A 21,984-nucleotide genomic window follows, 5' to 3' on the forward strand; every position below is an offset into this window, starting at 1 on the left:
TTTAACAATAAGCAAAAAAATCCCCCCCCATTTTTGCAGGTTGTTATAAAATTACACATTGGGTATATATAATTAATATGGAAATGGATACATCTTAATATGTTTTAATTGCCAATAAAGGTCTGTATAGTCAAAGTTATGATTATTCCAGTAGTCATGTATGGATGTGAGAATTGGACCATAAAGAAGGTTGAGTGCTGAAGAATTGATACTTTTAAACTGTGGTGCTAGAGAAGACTCTTGAGAGTCCCTTGGACTGCGAGGAGATCAAACCAGTCAATCCTAAAGGAAATCAACCCTGAATATCCATTGGAAGGACTGCTGCTAAAGCTGAAGCTAAATTATTCTGGCCGCCTGATGTGAGCAGCCAACTCATTGGAAAAGACCCTGATGCTGGGAAAGACTGAAGGTAGAAGGAGACAGGGGTGGCAGAGGATGAGATGGTTAGATAGCATCACCAACTCAAGGAACATGAACTTGAGCAAACTCCAGGAGATAGCGGAGGACAGAGAAGTCAGGCATGCTGAACTCCGTGGGGTCACAAAGAGCCAGACACGACTTAGTCACTGAAAAACAGCAGCAGCACGGGTGCTTTGAGAAGTCTTAAAAGGAACATGGCTGTTGCAATGGGAGAAACGATGAATAAAGTATCAGATAAATTGGTTTTTCTGTTTTATTAGTTTTCTTATAGCTAGAGACACAAGAGTTGGTTTAATAGCAGGCTGTTAGCAATATGCACTGGATTGAAGTAGATGGGATAGTAAATTGGCACCTACCTCTCCTAATGCAACACTACTGAAACAGCTTTTGATATAAAAAGCTCTCCAGGTTCTAAATAAACACTTTCAACCTAACTTCTTTGGCAATCTCAAAGTAATTTCTTTTTCTTTCCCTGGTGTTTTAAAAGTCTCCCTCTCTAACCATTTTTGCAAAGACAGAGCCAAAGAATTGATAAACTATTTGCTGAAGTGGAAATGGAGCAAACCAATTATATGAATAAGATGCCCTCATTCAAAACCTACAGAAAAAGGCTAGTGGCTCTTACTTCTTTTAAGCAACAGACTTTGAATTGAGCAGAATGAAATTCAAATGCCTACTAATATAAGTAATATCTTATAGTTATCTGATGTCTTTTATTCAAGCATTCCAAAGAAAAAGCAAATCTAGAGATACTACTTTGAGCTATCTATGCAAAGTGAGAAGCCGGAGAGATGGTTTTGTATATCATTCACATTTCACTGCCAGAAAAATGTATTTTAGATGTAACAGCAAAAGTAGCTAACAACATGTATTTCTTACTATGTGCAGGCACCATTCTAACTAGCTAACAGTACCAATGACAGTACTGCTATTTAGCCTCATTAGGCAGATGATCTTGCCTGGAAAATTCCATGGACGGAGAAGCCTGGTAGGCTGCAGTCCATGGGGTCGCTAGGAGTCGGACACGACTGAGTGACTTCACTTTCACTTTTCACTTTTATGCACTGGAGAAGGAAATGGCAACCCACTCCAGTGTTCTTATCTGGAAAATTCCAGGGACAGGGGAGCCTGGTGGGCTGCCATCTATGGGGTCGCACAGAGTCGGACACGACTGAAGCGACTTAGCAGTGGTAGCAGCAGCAGGCAGATGATAAAACTGAGGCCCAGAGAGGCTGTACAACCGGGACAAAGTGACACAGCTGGCAAAAGGCACAGCGCAATTCAATCCAGGCGCCCTGAAGCTCATACTAGATCCAGAGCCCATAACCACTGCTTCTTCTAAGAACAACAGTAAACAGTTTCTTTGGTCAACAATGAGGCTCACCAGAACTTTATCATAAGGTGGTCTTTTATTAAATTGTTTACAGGCACTAAAGGATGCTTCCCCAAGAGAATTATAAGAGTTTTTTTGAAGTTTAAAATAACTGAAGGATGAGAGTGAGTACTGTCCCTTAAGGTATTAGATAAAGGTTTTGGTGTTTTAAATACATTGAGTGCAAATGAAGTTAGAAATCTCAGAGTTTAGCACCTGGTATAGTCTCCAAATTTTCCTTTCACCCAGAAATTTTATACCTTGTTATATAATCTCCGTAATCTGCCTCACATACTTTTCTTTAGCATGAGAATGTTTATAAATACATGCATAAAAATAAAATATTTGCTATGTCATGGTCTATGTCCATGGCCTCAGGCCATTAATTTATGTTTATTCCTATTCTAATACTCTATAGTTTAGATGAAAGCACAAACTCACAAAGGAATCAGTGAAAAATGGAAAGGAGAAGAAAACCCCTCATGTGTAGGGTGAAGGGAAATCAGAGCAAGAGAAATGGAATGCACAACTTGTTGTAGGATACCAGCCAGAGTCCACACAAGGCTGCCTGCCTCAGCACATGAATGGAAGGGGACTCCGGGAATGAGTCACAACAGCAGCTTGTGCCTCAGTCACCTCTGTGCTCTGTGGGCTAGGCTGCAATGTCTTGTATAAATGCTGGTATTGTATTCTGAACACTGGGGACCTCTACCCCTCACCTCCACAATGAGCAAATGCAGTTAAGCCAGAGACAAAATGTTACCATATTGTTTTGAACACTACAACGATCCAACATGCTCTCTCCACACTCGTCATGTTAAATTAGTACACTCAAAAACAGAAATCGAATCAGAGAGAGAGAAACAGAAAACAAGAGCAAACTCTAGGACTTGTCATTACACCACTTTTAAAGACTCACGGGGATGGGGGGGAGGAACTGTCGACACTTTCTCATTGATGGACTACAATTTGAACATCAAATCTGAGGTCTTTGTATAGAATACCTATTACAACTACAAAGAATCCGTCTTTGAACTTGAACTAACTAAATGTTCACAGCTCCTGTATTTCAGACTACCTTTTCTATTACATCAATCCCCATCCCTTCTTTTTTTTCCCCATCCTTTCTTTTATGAGATAGATTAAAAGTTGCTCTTTAGTGAGAGCTTGGTAAGGCAGTGTTCTTATAAAATAAAGCAGGATCTCAAGCTGGGACAAAGAAAATGCTACCTTTTAGAAAGAGTTAAAAGCATCTGAGCTCTCCATAAAACCCACTTACTTGTTGAGGAAAAGTTCAGTTAGTTTTCAATCACAAAAGACCTAAAGGGAAAGTTGGGATATTTATGGTCTTAGGTTTTATCTAGATGAGGTTCCCAATAAAAAGAATCACAAATACCCAAGCATTTGAAACATGATGGGGAAAACTGACTGCTTTAAGAACAAAATAAATCTCTCTCCAACTTTGTTTGAAATGTTTTTTTAAAGATACTTTGCTTAGCTGAAATTTTACCAGTTAAGATATCCACGTTACCAAATACTTTATTGGAAACTGCTTAGCAGATTGAACATATTAAGTGGTTTATATATCATTCACTCCCACTTTAGTATGAATTAGTTTACTCAGTTCCTACTCTTCCTACAAAAAGGTTAGATTTACGGACTGTGGTGAGAGTGGAGAAAGGAAATAAGAAGGATGACAGGAGGCTTCCCTGGTGGTCCAGTTAAGGCTCCTTGCTTCTGATGCAGAGGGCATGAGTTTGATTCCTGGTTGGGGAACTATAAACCCATATGTCACACACACACACACACACACACAAAGGGATTGCGGGGTAATTATTAACCGTGAGACACTGCCTTGGGGAAGATCCTCAGTTGCTTTGGGTGTGAAGGAGAGTGACAAAGCAACGGGAAGCTGGGCAAGTTCTCAAATCCAGATTTTTTTATCCCAAAATTTGTTCTATAACATCCTTAAACTTGACACTGACAATATAGTCAAAATGTTCACTGGATAACTGCAGCTCTTCCAATTCCCAGCTAACACCACAGAACCCATGATGTGGTTTTCAGGTCTAAGTTATTTGTATATTCTTTGTAAGTCTCACTTAGGGAGGGCTCAGAAATTTGTTAAATAGGTCAAGCTTCAGTTGGTTTAGTAGAACACTGTTTTCAGTGGGTTTCTTTTTGGATGAAAAGAAAATACATTACATTATTTATTTAAATTAATGTAATGTAATACATTACATTAATTCTACACAAGCAGAGATTGGAACTACTTTAGCAATATATATTTCAGATATCTTGAAAAACTCTCCCTTCCACAGCTATATTTTGCATTTCACTCAGAAAATTGGAGTCTGGTGGGCTGCAGTCCATGGGGTCGCTAAGAGTTGGACACGACAGAAGCGACTTAGCAGCAGCAGCAGCAGAAAATTTATATAAATTATACATATACATATATATATACACACATACACATACATAGAAATAGATGCTTCGGAGGTGAGTCGGTGGTAGGGTGTAAGGGGGTGCGGGGTAGATAACTGAACTGAACTGATAAATACATACATATAAATAGATGCTTCAGAGGTGAGTTGGTGGTGGGGTGTAAGGGGGTATGGGATAGGTAAGGTGCTACATGATGGGAAATAGGATAAATGACCCCATTCCTTAAAATTGGGCTGGCCAAAAAATTTGGGTTCTTTCCATAACATCTTACGGAACAATCAGAATGAAATATTTGGCTAACCCAATATATACAGCTTAGGGTCGTTTCCCCACTGCTCTGAATCTAAGACAACTTGGGAAATTTGCTTTAACCTGGGTGAAAACAAAAAACAAAAAACAAAACATGTCGTCCCATATAATAGGCTTGTTTCTTTCAAGGGTGTGTTAGTGAGGGCTGGGGATGGGGACTCCTCTCACCTTAGAGGATATGTGAAGAAGCAGTTAATTTTCTACAGGGAGAATGTACTGCAGATGTCCTAGAAATATACCAGGCTGACGGGAACACTCTCCACAGGGAGCCTGGTCCTTAGCATTGGGGGAAGGAAACCACTTTTCCTCACCCACCTTCCCACCTCCCCACACTCCTTCAAATTCATACAACTGGAGTGCTTCATACAACTTCATACAACACAAATTCATACAACTTTTGGTACCTTGGTTAAGAACTCTGGTTCAGTGCAGTTCAGTTCAGTTGCTCAGTCATGTCCGACTCTTTGCGACCCCATGAATAGCAGCACGCCAGGCCTCCCTGTCCATCACCATCTCCTGGAGTTCACTCAGACTCACGTCCATCGAGTCGGTGAAGCCATCCAGCCATCTCATCCTCGGTCGTCCCCTTCTCCTCCTGCCCCCAATCCCTCCCAGCATCAGAGTCTTTTCCAGTGAGCCAACTCTTCGCATGAGGTGGCCAAAGTACTGGAGTTTCAGCTTCAGCATCATTCCTTCCAAAGAAATCCCAGGGCTGATCTCCTTCAGAATGGACTGGTTGGATCTCCTTGCAGTCCAAGGGACTCTCAAGAGTCTTCTCCAACACCACAGTTCAAAAGCATCCATTCTTCGGCACTCAGCCTTCTTCACAGTCCAACTCTCACATCCATACATGACCACAGGAAAAACCATAGCCTTGACTGGACGGACCTTTGTTGGAAAAGTAATGTCTGTGCTTTTCAATATGCTATCTAGGTTGGTCATAACTTTTCTCCCAAGGAGTAAGCGTCTTTTAATTTCAGGGCTGCAATCACCATCTGCAGTGATTTTGGAGCCCCCCAAAATAAAGTCTGACACTGTTTCCCCATCTATTTCCCATGAAGTGATGAGACCAGATGCCATGATCTTCGTTTTCTGAATGTTGCGCTTTAAGCCAACTTTTCACTCTTCTCTTTCACTTTCATCAAGAGGCTTTTTAGTTCCTCTTCACTTTCTGCCATAAAGGTGGTGTCATCTGCATATCTGAGGTTATTGATATTTCTCCCGGCAATCTTGATTCCAGCTTGTGCTTCTTCCAGTCCAGCGTTTCTCATGATGTACTCTGATATAAGTTAAATAAGCAGGGTGACAATATACAGCCTTGACGTACTCCTTTTCCTATTCAGAACCAGTCTGTTGTTTCATGTCCAGTTCTAACTGTTCCTTCCTGACCTGCATATAGATTTCTCAAGAGGCAGGTCAGGCGGTCTGGTATTCCCATCTCTTTCAGAATTTTCCACAGTTTATTGTGATCCACACAGTCAAAGGCTTTGGCATAGTCAAGAAAGCAGAAATAGATGTTTTTCTGGAACTCTCTTGCTTTTTCCATGATCCAGTGGATGTTGGCAATTTGATCTCTAGTTCCTCTTCCTTTTCTAAAACCAGCTTGAACATCAGGAAGTTCATGGTTCACATATTGCTGAAGCCTGGCTTGGAGAATTTTGAGCATTACTTTACTAGCGTGTGAGATGAGTGCAATTGTGCAGTAGTTTGAGCGTTCTTTGGCATTGTCTTTCTTTGGGATTGGAATGAAACCGGACCTTTTCCAGTCCTGTGGCCACTGCTAAGTTTTCCAAATTTGCTGGCATATTGAGTGCAGCACTTTCACAGCATCATCTGTCAGGATTTGAATTAGCTCCACTGGAATGCCATCACCTCCACTAGCTTTGTTCATAGTGATGCTTTCTAAGGCTCACTTGACTTCACATTCCAGGATGTCTGGCTCTAGATGAGTGATCACACCACCATGATTATCTGGGTCATGAAGATCTTTTTTGTACAGTTCTTCTGTGTATTCTTGCCACCTCTTCTTTATATCTTCTGCTTCTGTTAGGTCCATACCATTTCTGTCCTTTATCGAGCCCATCTTTGCATGAAATGTTCCCTTGGTATCTCTAATTTTCTTGAAGAGATCTCTAGTGTTTCCCATTCTGTTCTTTTCCTCTATCTTTGTATTGATCGCTGAAGAAGGCTTTCTTATCTCTCCTTGCTATTCTTTGGAACTCTGTATTCAGATGCTTATATCTTTCCTTTTCTCCTTTGCTTTTCACTTGTCTTCTTCTCACAGCTATTTGTAAGGCCTCCCCAGACAGCCATTTTGCTTTTTTGCATTTCTTTTCCATGGGGATGGTCTTGATCCCTGTCTCCTGTACAATGTCACGAACCTCCATCCATAGTTCATCAGGCACTCTGTCTATCAGATCTAGGCCCTTAAATCTGTTTCTCACTTCCACTGTATAATCATAAGGGATTTTATTTAGGTCATACCTTAATGGTCTAGTGGTTTTCCATACTTACTTCAATTTAAGTCTGAATTTGGCAATAAGGAGTTCATGATCTGAGCCACAGTCAGCTCCTGGTCTTGTTTTTCCTGACTGTATAGAGCTTTTCCATCTTTGGCTGCAAAGAATATAATCAATGTGATTTCAGTGTTGACCATCTGGTGATGTCCATGTGTAGAGTCTTTTCTCATGTTGTTGGAAGAGGAACTCTGGTAGCAGCTTCTAAAGCAGCTCTGGATGATGCTGGACTCCTGCTGCTCTTACCCTCCAAAGTTCCCTCCCCTTGAGAGTGGACTGGACCTAAGTGACTCATTTCTAACTAGAAACTTTTCTAATCTACTAATCTAAGCGAGATTATAGTACAAAAAGACTCTAGTTATATATTCTTACTCTCTCTTGCTTATTCTGAAGCCATCAATGTTGTGAGCTGCTCTACTGAGAAACCAATAGAGCAAGGGATTCTAGGGGATCTCTTGCCAACAGCTAGTGAGGACTTAAGGCCCTTAGCTTAACAAACCAAGAGGAACTGAATACTGTTGTCAACTACAAACTGGCAGTTGCCAAGATGGTTGCCAACGACTGAACAACAAGGGCATTCGCCATCTGCCTCTGCGGAGGCTAAACCCTGCACTCCTGAAGCTGCTGACCTTCAACACCCGCTGAGGGAGTTCAGGGTGGAGTAAGGCACTCTGTGCTCCAGGCAATCTGGTGGGACAGGTCTTCAGACAGATGTTCTGGAAACAGATTTTATGATCCCAATCCTTGCATCTTCTCATATCTAGAAAAGCACTAAATCCCTTCATGGTGACATTAGACCCTAGCAACAAACTTTTTGTAAAATGAATGCTTAATGGTATTCACTCCCCCTTCACCAAAACCTTATCCATTGACTTTCCCCAACTGCCGCTTTTAGATGGTGACTGCAGCCATAAAATTAACAGATGCTTACTCCTTGGAAGAAAAGTTATGACCAACCTAGATAGCATATTCAAAAGCAGAGACATTACTTTGCGACTAAGGTCCATCTAGTCACGGCTATGGTTTTTCCTGTGGTCATGCATGGATGTGAGAGGTGGACTGTGAATAAGGCTGAGTGCCGAAGAATTGATGTGTTTGAACTGTGGTGTTGGAGAAGACTCTTAAGGGTCCCTTGGACTGCAAGGAGATCCAACCAGTCCATTCTGAAGGAGATCAGCCCTGGGATTTCTTCGGAAGGAATGATGCTAAAGCTGAAGCTCCAGTACTTTGGCCACCTCATGTGAAGAGTTGGCTCACTGGAAAAGACTCTGATGCTGGGAGGGATTGGGGGCAGGAGGAGAAGGGGACGACTGAGGATGAGATGGCTGGATGGCATCGTGGACTCGATGGATGTGAGTCTGAGTGAACTCCGGGAGTTGGTGATGGACAGGGAGGCCTGGCGTGCTGCGATTCATGGGGTCGCAAAGAGTCGACATGACTGAGCGACTGACTGAACTGAGCCGCCACTTTGGAGCAGTCTCTCAGAGCTACCTGAGGTTCTGCCTTCCGGGCTGCAGTCCTCATTTTGCCCTGAACAGAACTTAACTCACAACTCTCAAGTTGTGCACCGTTTTTTTTAGTGGACACTGTCAACAATCTCATGAGTGAGCTCAGAAGTTAATTCTCCCCTTGCTGACCCCTGGGGTGATCCCAACCTTGACTAACATCTTGACCATGGCCTTCTGAGAGCCCTGAGTCAGAGGCACTCAGCTAAAACACATCTGGATAAAACACAGAGGCTGTGAGATAACAACTGTCTGTTGTTTTATACTGCAAAGTTTCAGCTAAGTAGCTAGAAGTAACTACTATGAGTATGTACATTTTTAAAAAGTATGTCAGGTATTCACTGATATTTAAACATGGGATTCCTTTAAAAATGCTTTACCTTGTAACATTTCTGTCTCTTAACTGTGTCTCAGGGTTATTATTGCTTCTCGATGGGATATAATGTCAATGACTACCTTGAGAAAATAGTCTTAATAGCAAAGTAGCCTCCCTGGAGCCCATCCAATTACTAACTATAGAACCTTGAGCATTTAAAAATATATAAATAATTTTTCTTCAGCTCTCATTTTGATTCTGTTCACTGAATTAATTAATGTTTCTTAAAGAGGCTTGACAGGTCAAATAAAAGTGAAGAAGAATGCTCAAAAGTACGTACCACAAATACCTTCCTTTTCCCTTGAAACATAAAAATTTTAATGAAAGATTCCCCCAAATAAAACAAACATTTCAACAATATTTGGCTTTGTGAGAGACTTAAAATTTAAGTTTAAAGATACCATTTTGATGCCAAATCTGGGTTACATTTTTAAAAAGGCCATGAGGCAGAACTGTCATGTGGAGAGCTAACATGAACCAACCTGCATGTTCTTTTGAGAGGCAGAGGGAGCACATTTTTTCCAGGCTTTGCAAATAGTTTCCTAAAACAAATCTGCCAACTGACAAAAATTCATACACATGTAACAAAACTTCCAAGTTTTGCTATTGCTGAAACTGAATTTTTTCCTTTTGGTTTGAGGCAGAACCTTTATTAGTTCCCTACTCATTAAAAAAAAGAAAGCCAATGAATAAATCAACACTATTGTTTAAAATGCCTGATTTTAATATTGGCAGATGTCTTGGTTCATGTTGAAGAAAATATTGGAATTGGAGGAAACAGCAAGACTACTAAGAAATAAATTGTTCAGATGCCCCCAGTAACTTCTAGAAACATATCCCTGCTTTGGGTACTTAGTGAGGGAGAAGGCTTATCTGGGTTTTGGAGGTGGGAGAACTTGCAAGATCTCAGGTGACTGCAGGACAAAGTTGCACATGTGTCTTTCTATAGATCAACTCAGCTGTGAGCCATTCTGGTGTCTTTAGGAGGCTGGGGTTTGCCTCCAAGGAGAGGTAGTCATTCCTCCTCTTTGTCTCTCAGCACCAAGAATTGTGCCTGGCATACGGTAGGGACTCAAAAATACTGGTTAGGTGATTGCATCATCTTTACTCATAGGGTGAGAAGTACTGCTTAGGTGGCAAGATTTTCAAAGGAGAGGTAGCCTGCTCTATGACAGAGGGTGAGGAAAGAGGAGGGGAAGAGTTCTTGCTCCCATGCTCATACCAGGGTGACAAGTCCACAAGGAGCTGTACCTGTTCCCAGACCATTTGGAGGGTTGAGTAACAGCTGTTGTTATGAACTTCACTTCTCCCTGACTTAGAAACAGAAACAGGCAGTGCTTTGTCTGCTGCTGGCTTAGGATACACAAGGGTTTCATGCTAGAGTCGGTTTTTTTTTAAATTTAAATTTATTTATTTTAATTGGAGGCTAATTACTTTACAATATTGTATTGGTTTCATTTCAACTAAACTTTGGGAGAAGACATTAGAGAGCATACCACAGAAGATGTATCCCGCTTGGGACTCTCGTGCCCAGAGCCCGAAATTAATCTAATGTTGTAAGTCACTCCTGCTTCAATTTAGAAAAGGATGTTCTAAAGTCCAGAAGGGAGAGGATATATATATACATATGCCTTTTCATTTTGCATACAGTAGAAACTTTACAACAGTGTAAAGCAACTATACTCCAATAAAAATTAATTTTTAAAAAGCATCTTCTGTTGTTAAATAAATAAATAAAAATAAAAAATGTATTTCCAGGAAAAGATGAGAAAGGGTCTTTGAGATGGTCTTATTATTAAATATATAATTATTAGCCTAGGCATGGAAATCTCTTAAAAATTATTAAAATGAGCCATTAAGTTGAGGAACTCAACTTCACTCAACTTTTATCTTCACTAAACTGTAATGTTTATATTTTCACATCGTTCTTAGTTTACATTTTACATGGTTCTTAGTTTACATTTTGAAGGCTGTCAAATGAAGAACATTAAAGAGGCGAGTTGGAATAGCACAGTTTTGAAAGCTTTATAACCTTTCTGGATTTTAGTCCAGTGGAAAAATGAAATTCATTTTTTAATTATAAAAGGTACATGACATGTGATTGATAAGCCCTGGTTTTTTAAAAAATTACCTTCTTACACTGTCAAAACTCAGCTGTTTCCTACTCATTGTTCTATTTTACTTTGTGCTGTGGCACCAGCCTGAACTGCCCTCACCCAAAACCCCAGGGCATTCTGGCTTCTGCAGAGACAGGCCAAGGGCAGACTGTCTGAGACCTTAAAACCACAGGACATACATTACGTGAGAGATGGCCAAATACGTGAGAGATGGCCAAATACTTCATGGGAAGAGTGGCTCTATAAAGTAAACAGGAAAGTGAGAACAAAGAATTAAAAACTGAACAGTAGAGGATTCCTCCCTCCCCTAAATGGCAAAAGAAATAAGATGGAACAATTCCCCGAAGGATGGCTCATCAGAAGACAAGCCACTTCAAAGAGCTAATTTTAAAATAATAATTAAAAAAAAATAACAGAAGTAGGGAAATCAAAGAAAGAAGGCCTTTTGAATTTTAGGAAGATGCTTCTAATCTAGGCTAACTCATCATCATCAAAAGCAGGCCCAGATTCATTGTCCTTTTATCACCCTTTCTCTGCTGCTTCTGCTCCTACCAACCTTACCTTCCCACCCCATGTAAAAACAGGATGCTTCATGAACCTTCCTGCTGAAATCTATGTAAAGGATCACTGGGGGAAAAAGAAATGACATACATGCCACGTGAATGAACAGAGCAGGATTTTTTGTTAGGACAGTTGTTTATAGGCAGTAACACTAAAGCATGATGGACTCAAAGTGAATGAGTATAAACTATAGATTAACGGGGCTTCCCTGCTGGTTCAGTGGTTAAAAAAAATCCACCTGCCAAGGCAGGACACACACGTTCGATCCGTGATCTAGGAAGACTGCGCATGTCTCGCGGCAGTTAAGTCCGTGCGCCACAACCTCTGAGCCTGAACTCTAGAGTCTATGAGCTATGACCACGGAAGCCTGGCCCTGGCGCCCGAGCTCTGTGACGAGAGAAGCCACCGCAATGAGAAGCACTGCAACTAGAGAGTGGCCCCCACTTGCTGCAACCAGAGAAAAGCCTGCTCAGCGCAGCAATGAAGACCAAGCACAGCCATAAATAAATACATTATATAATAAAACGATAGGGAGACAGTTATGGAATCAATGACATCAGTGTACACAGAACCTCCTTAACACTATTTCATTACTGATGATGGACCCACATTCTTTTATTTTTATATTTGAAGCAGGGAGGGGAGGATGTATAAGTATGTATAATGAACTACAACCCCCAAATGAGATTTTACTCTCTCTATACCACAGGGTATATTTCTGCAGCCTCCTATCCAGCACATCTTTCAACAAAGTGCCAGATTTCTAAGGTACGACTTATGATGAAAGAAGCTGACAGGGTAAGAGAAAATTCTTTGCAAAAAGTGCCAACAGTGATGTCGTGGGACACTGGAATACTTTCCCAGTCTTTCTTGGCCCTACGCCTCAAGGGCAAAAAACAAAATGCCTGTTTTCCTTTAATAAACCATGACTCCCTCTGCTTTGGAATGGAAAAGATATCTAGGTGGGTCTCAATCTAGAAAGTAAGTAAATTCTGCCCTCAAGTGGCTAAATGTTGTACTGCAACAAGACCGTGGCAAAACCTGACATGGTTGCTAGGTAATCTTAGGTAATCAGTTCCCTCCGGGGGTGTTTTCATTCTTCTAAAAAAGACGACTGAATTTTAGAGCAAAGCATCAGAAAAGTGGGGATTGTGCTCCTGACTTATTATTGAGACCAGTTTGCCAGAGAAAAGTGTGGGAATTTAATTTATCTGGATAATTTTGGCACCAGGAATTCACTTAATTCAAATGATTAGATTTTGCCTGGGCTATCACCACTACCTCTTTAAGAAAGTGTTTCTTTATAATAAGCTTCGTGTTCCACAAACAACTGCCTTCTAAGTCTAGAAAAAATCAAGGATTCAGTTTTGGGGCTGTCTTACAGCTAAAATGGGGTTAGACATTTCTTTAAAGGGTGAAGGGCTTCCCTGGTGGCTCAGACAACAAAGAATCTGCCTGCACTGTGATATACCAGGGTTCGATCCTTGGGTTGGGAAGATCCCGTGGAGAAGGGAATGTCAAACCACTCCAGTATTCTTGCCTGGAGAATTCCATGGACAGAGAAGCCGGGTGGGCTACAGTCCATGGGGTCGCAGAGTCTCACATAACTAAGTGATTAACACTTTCACTTCACTTTAAAGGGTGAAAAGTAGGAATTCATACAATAAATATATTTGCGCATGTGTGAAAGTTTATATGAGGTTCTTCACTGTAACATCATTTATAATAAAAGATCAACAGCAGCTTAGATCCTCGTTAGTCTGGGGTTAAATGAATTGTGATAGACCCATATGATGAGATTTAGTGCAGGCATAAAAAAAAGCGCAAGGTTATTCTCTATTCATATAGAAGTACTCTCCATAATACAGTGTTCAGTGAGAAATCAAAGTGTGAAAATTATGTTATACTTGCGTTCTGAGGAAAAATGCAGGGTTGTACTGGTTTGTACATACATAGCTTATTTCTGGAAGGATAAACAAGAAACTGATTTTTTAAATGGCTGTTTCCCAAAATAGGATTGAGCTGTGAACTGTACATAATTTTCACCTGTTTTGTTCACTAGTATTTCTCCAGTGTCTAAAAAGGGCCTGGAACATTGAAGGCATTCAATAATATTTGTGGAAAAAAATAAATCAAATCAAATATATATACATATATACACACACAGAGATACACACACAAATAGACTATGGCCAAGGAGGGGAATTGTACAGCTGGAGGTCAAGCATGGTAGAGAGAATTTTCATTGTACTTTCATGTACTTTTAAAATATTGAATATTAGAATAGGTTACCTATTCCAAAGTAAAATTCAAACAACTGAAGAAACAAATAAGGATGGGGAGTTATTATTTGGAATAGTTATTTAAGTAAGGCATTGTTTTGATGGTGATTTAGACAGGGTCAATCACGTCATAAAACTATGAATCACTGATTAGCAATAACCTTGGAATACTTACAGCATCTGAGGAGCATTACACCATAAAAAAAATTGTCCTCACAGGGAGAGGTTTTCTGGGTGTTGCAAATTCCTTACAAATACTTGCTCTTTGCCAAAGCCATCTACCTGGGATCCAGGCGTATGGTTTCAAGGTCAGGAGGATTAGGTTGCAAGGAGCCCTCCCTCAGTTCCCAGTGACTTGATTCCCTGAGGGCCCCTGGATGGCTCCAAGGAGTAGAAGAATTCATTAACAGTGACCACGAAAGGGAGGGAGGAGAGGCTTTGATTCTCAAAACGGGGTGCTACACCCTTAAGGCCTTCCCCAGACCTCCTGGATGGGAGCCTCCAGGTAGGGCTGCACACCTGCATTTCTATAAAGCTCTACAAACTAACTCCAAGGCACACTATCCTTCTGCCCCCACCCCCAAGAGGGAAAAGATCCACTCCGGACAGAGACACAGGGCTCAGATTGGACAAAATGAAGTTCCCCTCAAGGATGGCATCCATTCTCCATTCCCTGGCTCCTTCCTCAGTACCTCACCCACAATTACTTCTCATTGCTCCCTTTCCTTAGAAATGCTATTCAGTAAATTTCAACTCCAGTTCGTCATTCAAGACCAGTTTGCACATTTCTCCTCTGCCGTTCTATTTTGCCCCGTAGGATGCGAGCCTGGGAGCATGCCTCAGAATGCCACTGTGATTCGGGAGGCACCTCCCTGTCAGACCAGAGGGCAGGCGAGCTTTGAGAATGCAGACTTGTAGTCCGAGAATATTCAGCTAAAAAGGAGGCGGCCTGAAAACAGCTAATTATCCATCAAAGAAATCATGTTCTAACGGATATGCTTGTTCTCAGCAAGCACAGTCCTCCACAGTGAGTCTGATAATTGGATAAAAAGACCTCAGAGGCTCTTGGGGGCTGGGATGAGAGATGAAAACACACTTTATGTGGATTTCTCTAATATAATCACCAGTTACAGGGACGGCAAGGAACTTAACAAGCTCATTACAACCTCAGCGCCTGTGATCTCCCCACAAACCCCTGTAACAGCCAGAGGATAAAACTCCCTTAAAGCCCTCGCGGGGCCTTGGCCTCAGCCCACAGGGTTTTCATCCTGCCCCCATCAGCAGGCAGCTGGCGTCTCCCGTTACCAGCTGCTGGGCCACATGGAAAATAAGTCAGGAGTTGGTTCAGACATGTTCTTGGCCTAACAACCAGTATTTTCTTAATCTTGGCATGGAGAAAAGAATGCCAAACTCAGAGCTGGATAATCTGTTTATCAACCTAATTTTTCCAGCTGTTCTGCTCTGCTTTCAGAATGACTGTCCTTTTTGCAATTTTTGAAAAAGCTCTGGTGAGGGTCTGCTTTGGGACAGGCTTGTCTGACCCACAGAGGCTGCCCATGGCACTGTGGAAGCCCCAGCCCCTAAGATGTTGGCCATTCCTGGAATGGGTACTTTTGGCTCTAGAAGTTCATCTCTTCCTCAGAGCAAGTGTTTGTTTTATGTGTGATCAACCCTCCTTGGTTCATGGGGATGCTTCCACAGCCGGGCCCAGTTCTTTTATAACTGGTCTATCAATAGATTATTTCTCAAAACAATCTGCATAAGGGAGGGAGGGCAGGGCAGCAGCCACAGAGAATACAGCGTGAATGGTGCCCATAGTGGGCAACACTGTGACCCTGATTGAGGGTACCTGGAGGGGCAGGGCTGTTAAAAGAGGCACTTAAAGAGGTCAGAGGACAGGGAGACTGAGGGCAGGAAGGCAGCTCAGTCTATCCCAGACCAATTTTATTTGAGGCTACTCCTTTAAGAGAGGCAAAGAACTTCTGAGTTCTATTCATATGATATTAAGCAGAAACCCTGACCACCTGAGAATCCTGTAAAATCTGACTCTAGCCACAACTCACACTTAAGGCCAGACACCTGCCGTGCGTCCATGTAATAGCTCCCTCCCACTCAAGGGAGCTCTGAAGTTCATGCAAAAGGAACACAAACTGGAAAGCTGAATCCTGGCTTTGCCACCTTGTCATTCCTTGCTTGGTCCAATGCATATATTCTCCGCCAGTGTCAGGTGGACCAAATTTCTATGCGAAGCCGTATTTCAAATTTATGAGGTGGATCCACTACCAAACAAAGAATTATTCCCAAGTTGATCTGCTTGGTAAATTTTAATTTTCATTTATTTGATTTCCTTAAAGGGATACCAAAACCGACTAGAATTACAGACATGGAAACAACAAGATCAACAGGAAGAGCTACCCTACCTACCATACTCTTAGATAACATCCAGAAAAAAAGGATATTGCCATCCCTACTGAAATAATTTTGGAAAATTCTTAAAGAGAGAATACCAGACCACTTTACCTGTCTCCTAAGAAACCTGTATGCAGGTCAGGAAGCAACAGTTAGAACCTTACATGGAACCTTATACAGAACCTTACATGGAACAACTGACTGCTTCAAAATCGGGAAAGGAGTATGACAAGGCTGTATATTGTCACCTTGCTTATTTTACTTATATACCTCATGTAAAATGCCAGGTGGATGAAGCACAAGCTGGAATCACGACTGCCAGGAGAAATGTCAACAACCTCATATATGCAGATGATACCATCCTAATGGCAGAAAGCGAGGAGGAACTAAAGGGCCTCTTGATGAAGGTGAAAGAGGAGAGCGAAAAAAACTGGCTTAAAACTCAACATTCAGAAAACTAAGATCATGGCATCCTGTCCCATCACCTCATGGCAAATAGAAGAGGAAAAACTGGAAGCAGTGACAGATTTTATTTTCGTGGGCTCCAGAATTACAGTGGATAGTGACTGCAGCCGTGAAATTAAACAACGCTTGCTCCTTGGAAGAAAAGCTATGACAAACCTAGACATATTTAAAAGCAGAGACATCACTTTGCCAACAAAGGTCCATATAGTCAAAGCTATGGTTTTTCCAGTAGTCATGTGTGGATGTGAGAGTTGGACTATAAAGAAGGCCAAGTGTCAAAGAATTGATGTTTTTGAATTATGGTGCTAGAGAATGCTCTTGAGAGTCCCTTGGACAGCAAGATCAAACCAGTCAATCCTAAAGGAAATCAACCCTGAATATTTACTGAATGGACTGATGCTGAAGCTGAAGTTCCATTACTTTGGCCACCTGATGCAAAGAGCTGACTCACTGGAAAAGACCCTGATGCTGGGGAAGATGAAGGCAAAAGTAGAAGAGGCCAGCAGAGGATGAGATGGTTAGACAGCATGACCAACACAATGGATATGAATTTGAGCAAACTCAGGGAGATAGCAAAAGACAAGGAAGCCTGATGTGCTGCAGTCCACGGGGTCACAGAGTCAGACACGACTTAGCAACTGATTGACCACCACCTGCTACTGACATCATAAAGAGGTTTAGAGACCTTTGTCTGAAAGGAGACTTTGACTTAAAGAGGAGGGGACAGAAAAGTCATGAGGTTACAGTTTCAACAAAAATGAGAAGATGAGGTCACCAAGGGTAAACTGAGTCAGCTTCCCCATTTGACTTGGGTTCAGATCTGACTTGAGTCTCTCATTTCTGTTTTGTGAAATGGGAGTGGTGATAGAAGAATTATTCTAGGACGGGGTTACTGTCAAGACCAACCTAATCAAAACCACTACAAAGCATATGTAGACTAAAGACACACTAAAAATTTAACAACAGCATGAGAAATTCAGACAAGACGCTCTCTCAGTTCTTTAACATTTCACATAGTAAGATTCTGAGCCAAGTTTACCATAAATTCTCCTTCCTTACACAAGATATAAAATATGGTGGCGTGGGAGCCAAAAGAAGACCAAAGCTAAAGAGAAGTATTGTGTTCTATCACTCCTGAACAGAGACCTGGTTTTTGATGGGGTGGCTTTGGCATTTCCACAGTGCACAGAATAGCTAAAGAATATTCACTTTGCACTTGTGGGTCTGTTTCTCATGATGCCAAGCTGGGTGCATAGTAATCCGTTCAGACTTGTCCTCCTCGGCACTCCTACATTTCTGAATAAGTAGGTGCACTAATGCATTCTGAGTCCTGCTGTGATGTAATTAAGGATAATGTTTGCCGCAAGGAGTACAGAGAGTTGTAAATGTCTCCCATGGGTGATTAAATGCTGAGGGGAAGTTGAATAACTATAGAATTCATTTGGTGCAAGTTTATTCCTATGCCAGGAGCATTCTGTTTTCCAGTTATAGGATAGGTTTCTGAAAAGATACACTCAGCATCCATAAGCAGACATCCTCATCTCCCTCTAGGGAATGGAGACCAGAAACTACTACATCCCAGGAACGCTTATCTATCTAGGAGGGAGACTTGGGGATCAGAACTCTCTTACACTGCGGGCATGACTGCTAACTGACACAGCTTTGTTTTTATTTTATTTTTTTTACTTTACAATACTGTATTGGTTTTGCCATACATTGACATGAATCCACCACGGGTGTACATGAGTTCCCAATCCTGAACCCTCCTCCCACCACCCTCTCCATATCATCTCTCCGGGTCATCCCAATGCACCAGCCCCAAGCATCTTGTATCGAACCTAGGCTGGCTATTTGTTTCTTACATGATAGTATACGTGTTTCAATGCCATTCTCCCAAATCATCCCACTCTCTCCCTCTCCCACAGAGTCCAAAAGACTGTTCTATACATCTGTGTCTCTTTTGCTGTCTCGCATACAGGGTTATCATTACCATCTTTCTAAATTCCATACATATGTGTTAGTATACTATATTGGTGTTTTTCTTTCTAGCTTATTTCACTCTGTATAATCGGCTCCAGTTTCATCCACCTCATTACAACAGATTCAAATGCATTCTTTTTAATGACTGAGTAATACTCCATTGTGTATATGTACCACAGCTTTCTTATCCATTCGTCTGCTGATGGACATCTAGGTTGCTTCCATGTCCTGGCTATTATAAACAGTGCTGCGATGAACATTGGGGTACATGTGTCTCTTTCAATTCTGGTTTCCTTGGTGTGTATGCCCAGCAGCGGGATTGCTGGGTTATAAGGCAGTTCTATTTCCAGTTTTTTAAGGAATCTCCACACTGTTCCTGACACAGCTTTGGAAACAAGCATGTAAATAAAACTGAAACTATATATTACTGTGCTCCAATAATTTCACTTCTAGGCACATTGCTTAGGGAAGTTTTCATATATGTGCACAGAGACACAAAGACAAAAATTCTCACTGCACAGTGTTTACAAGAGCCCAACACTGAAAAAAAATATCAATACGAAAATAGGAAATAGATAAAAATATGGCCACTTTACAAAAAGGAACACTCTATAGTAATTTAAAAGAATGACAAAACAAAAATACACAAAACTATGAAATGTCATTTCTAGTGGAGAAAATGTACTTATTATGATATTCTTCTCTTCATTAAAAAAAATCTTCTCAAAATAGAAGTATATGAGCAGCAATACTTTTGGCAGATGGATGCTGACAAGCCCCCTCTGAGCCCCCATGTGAAGGACCTCCGAAAAACTGAAGCAACCTAACCTTTCGGACCTTTACTGCCTTAGCTCCATGCTATCCAATATGGTAGCCACAAGCCACATGTAGCTACTTGAATTTGAATTCAAATTAATTAAAGTTAAATAAAATGATAATTTTAGTTCCTACACTGCAGTGGGTACATTTCAAATGCTGAAATGGCCACGTGTGGCTAGTGGCTACCATATAGAACATGTCTATCATTCCTCTAAATTCTATTGACAGAGCAGATCTTGAGCTAAAAACCTGTCTTTCAGATAACCTGAACGCTTTTAGTCATTGCCCTTTCCCCAGTATGTCCTTCTGCCCATAGGAAACCCAAGGTAATGACTTAGGAGGATTTTTTTTTGTTTCTGGAAGGAATGCTGCTGCTGCTGCTGCTAAGTCGCTTCAGTCGTGTCCGACTCTGTGTGACCCCATAGACGGCAGCCCACCAGGCTCCCCCGTCCCTGGGATTCTCCAGGCAAGAACACTGGAGTGGATTGCCATTTCCTTCTCCAATGCAGGAAAGTGAAAAGTGAAAGAGAAGTCGCTCAGTTGTGTCCGACTCTTCACGACTTAATGGACTGCAGCCTACCAGGTATGTCCACTATAATTCTATATTTCAATTATAACTGAAGTAACATTTTCTTGTGGGGAAAAAAAAAAAACCTTTGATAAATCATCTTTAGAAAGTGATCCAGCCATTATCTATAATTTTGTAAGCATCATATTTCATTTCCCCAAAACTTAGCAAGTAGGAAAATAGATCAAAGAATGATGAAAGTATTACCAAACAAGACTCAAAATTTTAGTTCAATGGATTTCCAAGAGGCTTAATTTCTTACCTGTACACAGTATGAGGGACATACACTTCTCGGGTTGGAAACTCCAGTATCTCTTTGTGTGGGCGTCCCCGGTTTTCAGGAAAGGGCCTCACTGGCAGCATTTCAGGAGTCAGACAGCAACTGATGGTCTCTGGAGCCAGAGCTATCTCCAGTCTGAGCAAGCCTAAATTTGGGAAGAAAATAGGCCTGTCTTAGTGAAGACGTCATATACAAAGGATCAAGAAAGACTGCTATACTGTATTTCTTTTATGAAAATCAAGGTAAGTTGTACAAGTATGAGAATTTTGGAATGCTCAGATAATTTCCTATAGTTTGAGAAAAAGCATGTCATGATGATTTTTGAGATTTGGTTTCTAGAACTTAAAAAAAGTAAGAAATTGTAAAAATGAGTAAGAACATTAGAGGATCTTTAAAGTCCCTTCTAGAACTAGCACACCATAAGTGCATAATTCAGTAATTTCTCTCCATCACAAGCACTAAAAATTGGTGATTTTCACAGAGGGTTCCCTGGTACCCCCAGGGAGCTGCAGAAGTGCCTCAAGGGCTGTCAGGCTGAGAATAAGGAGGGTACACCCTCACCTTCCACCAAAGCATCTCACCGTTTTCTTACGCTAAGAGTTCCATACAATATGATAAAAGAGGCTTCTCTGTTCACACAATTATCTGATTTTCTGAGTGAGCAATCAAATATAAAGCAGGAGGTTTATTTATGGAAACAACCCTTTAATAAAATAGAAAGCATTAACAGATTTGCCCCCAGAACTAGACCTTAACTCCTAATGCAAAATACTATATTTCCCTTGACAAAAAAAACTGCAGCATTACATGAATGAAGTGCCTAGTCCTAAATAGCTTTGGCATCAGAGAGGATAAAGACAGCCAGTCACACCTGGAATTGACTTGACTCTTCTCTGTAGGGATGAAGATCTTTTGTAGTCAGCTAAAAACTTGAATAAGTCTTCATCACTGAGGCGATCTCCCTCCTGCCAGGAGAGAAGTCAGGCTTAGTGTAGATGCATCACAGACTCCTGCAGTTGGGACCAAGTTCTCTAACGTGTCTTTCATAGATATGAGGCAACTCTGAAACCATTAGTCATCCTCTTGTCAAATATGATTTCTCTACCACTCCCAACTCACTCTGGCTCTTCGGTCCTCCTGGGGACCGGTCTTCTACTGCATTTCTGAGGATCTAGGCCAAAAGCTCCCCCCCATATAACTCAACCCACTGATACTTGTTCACTCCCTGGAACAAAACAGACGAAGTCTGTATCTTTCTTCAAAGATCTGAAGATGGAGAGAGCATCTTTCTGTTTCCTCATGTTTTTCATATATCAAATATCCTCATATTTTTCACATTCGTTTTGGCTAAGAAAGCTAGGCATAAACACTACCCTCCATGTGCCTGCATGGGACAGGCATGCTGCCAAGGGATATATGTGAGCAAGTTCCGATCCTTACAGCAGCCCAGTAAGGAAGGTAGGTAGGTAGGTGTGTCCTATTCCTAAGTACAGATGAGAAAACTCTGACTTAGTTATGTCAAGTACCTTGCCTCCCAAGGCAACACAATTGTGAACATTC

The 21,984-nt window shown here is 41.3% G+C and overlaps 1 protein-coding gene across 2 annotated transcripts in view; it reads right to left on the bottom strand.

Annotated features, from left to right (window-relative positions):
• Window positions 1–21,984, bottom strand: part of DOCK8 (dedicator of cytokinesis 8) — a 235,049-nt gene that overhangs the window by 93,919 nt on the left and 119,146 nt on the right. For both annotated transcript variants that reach the window (XM_013965961.2, XM_018052045.1), the window contains 2 exons: window positions 21,296–21,389; window positions 20,407–20,569 (listed from right to left, as the gene is read on the bottom strand). In XM_013965961.2, the coding sequence (XP_013821415.2) occupies window positions 20,407–20,569; window positions 21,296–21,389 (257 nt within the window). The remainder of the gene's footprint in view (window positions 1–20,406; window positions 20,570–21,295; window positions 21,390–21,984) is intronic.

This window comes from Capra hircus, chromosome 8 (genome assembly GCF_001704415.2).
Source record: "Capra hircus breed San Clemente chromosome 8, ASM170441v1, whole genome shotgun sequence".
Taxonomy (NCBI): Eukaryota; Metazoa; Chordata; class Mammalia; order Artiodactyla; family Bovidae; genus Capra; species Capra hircus.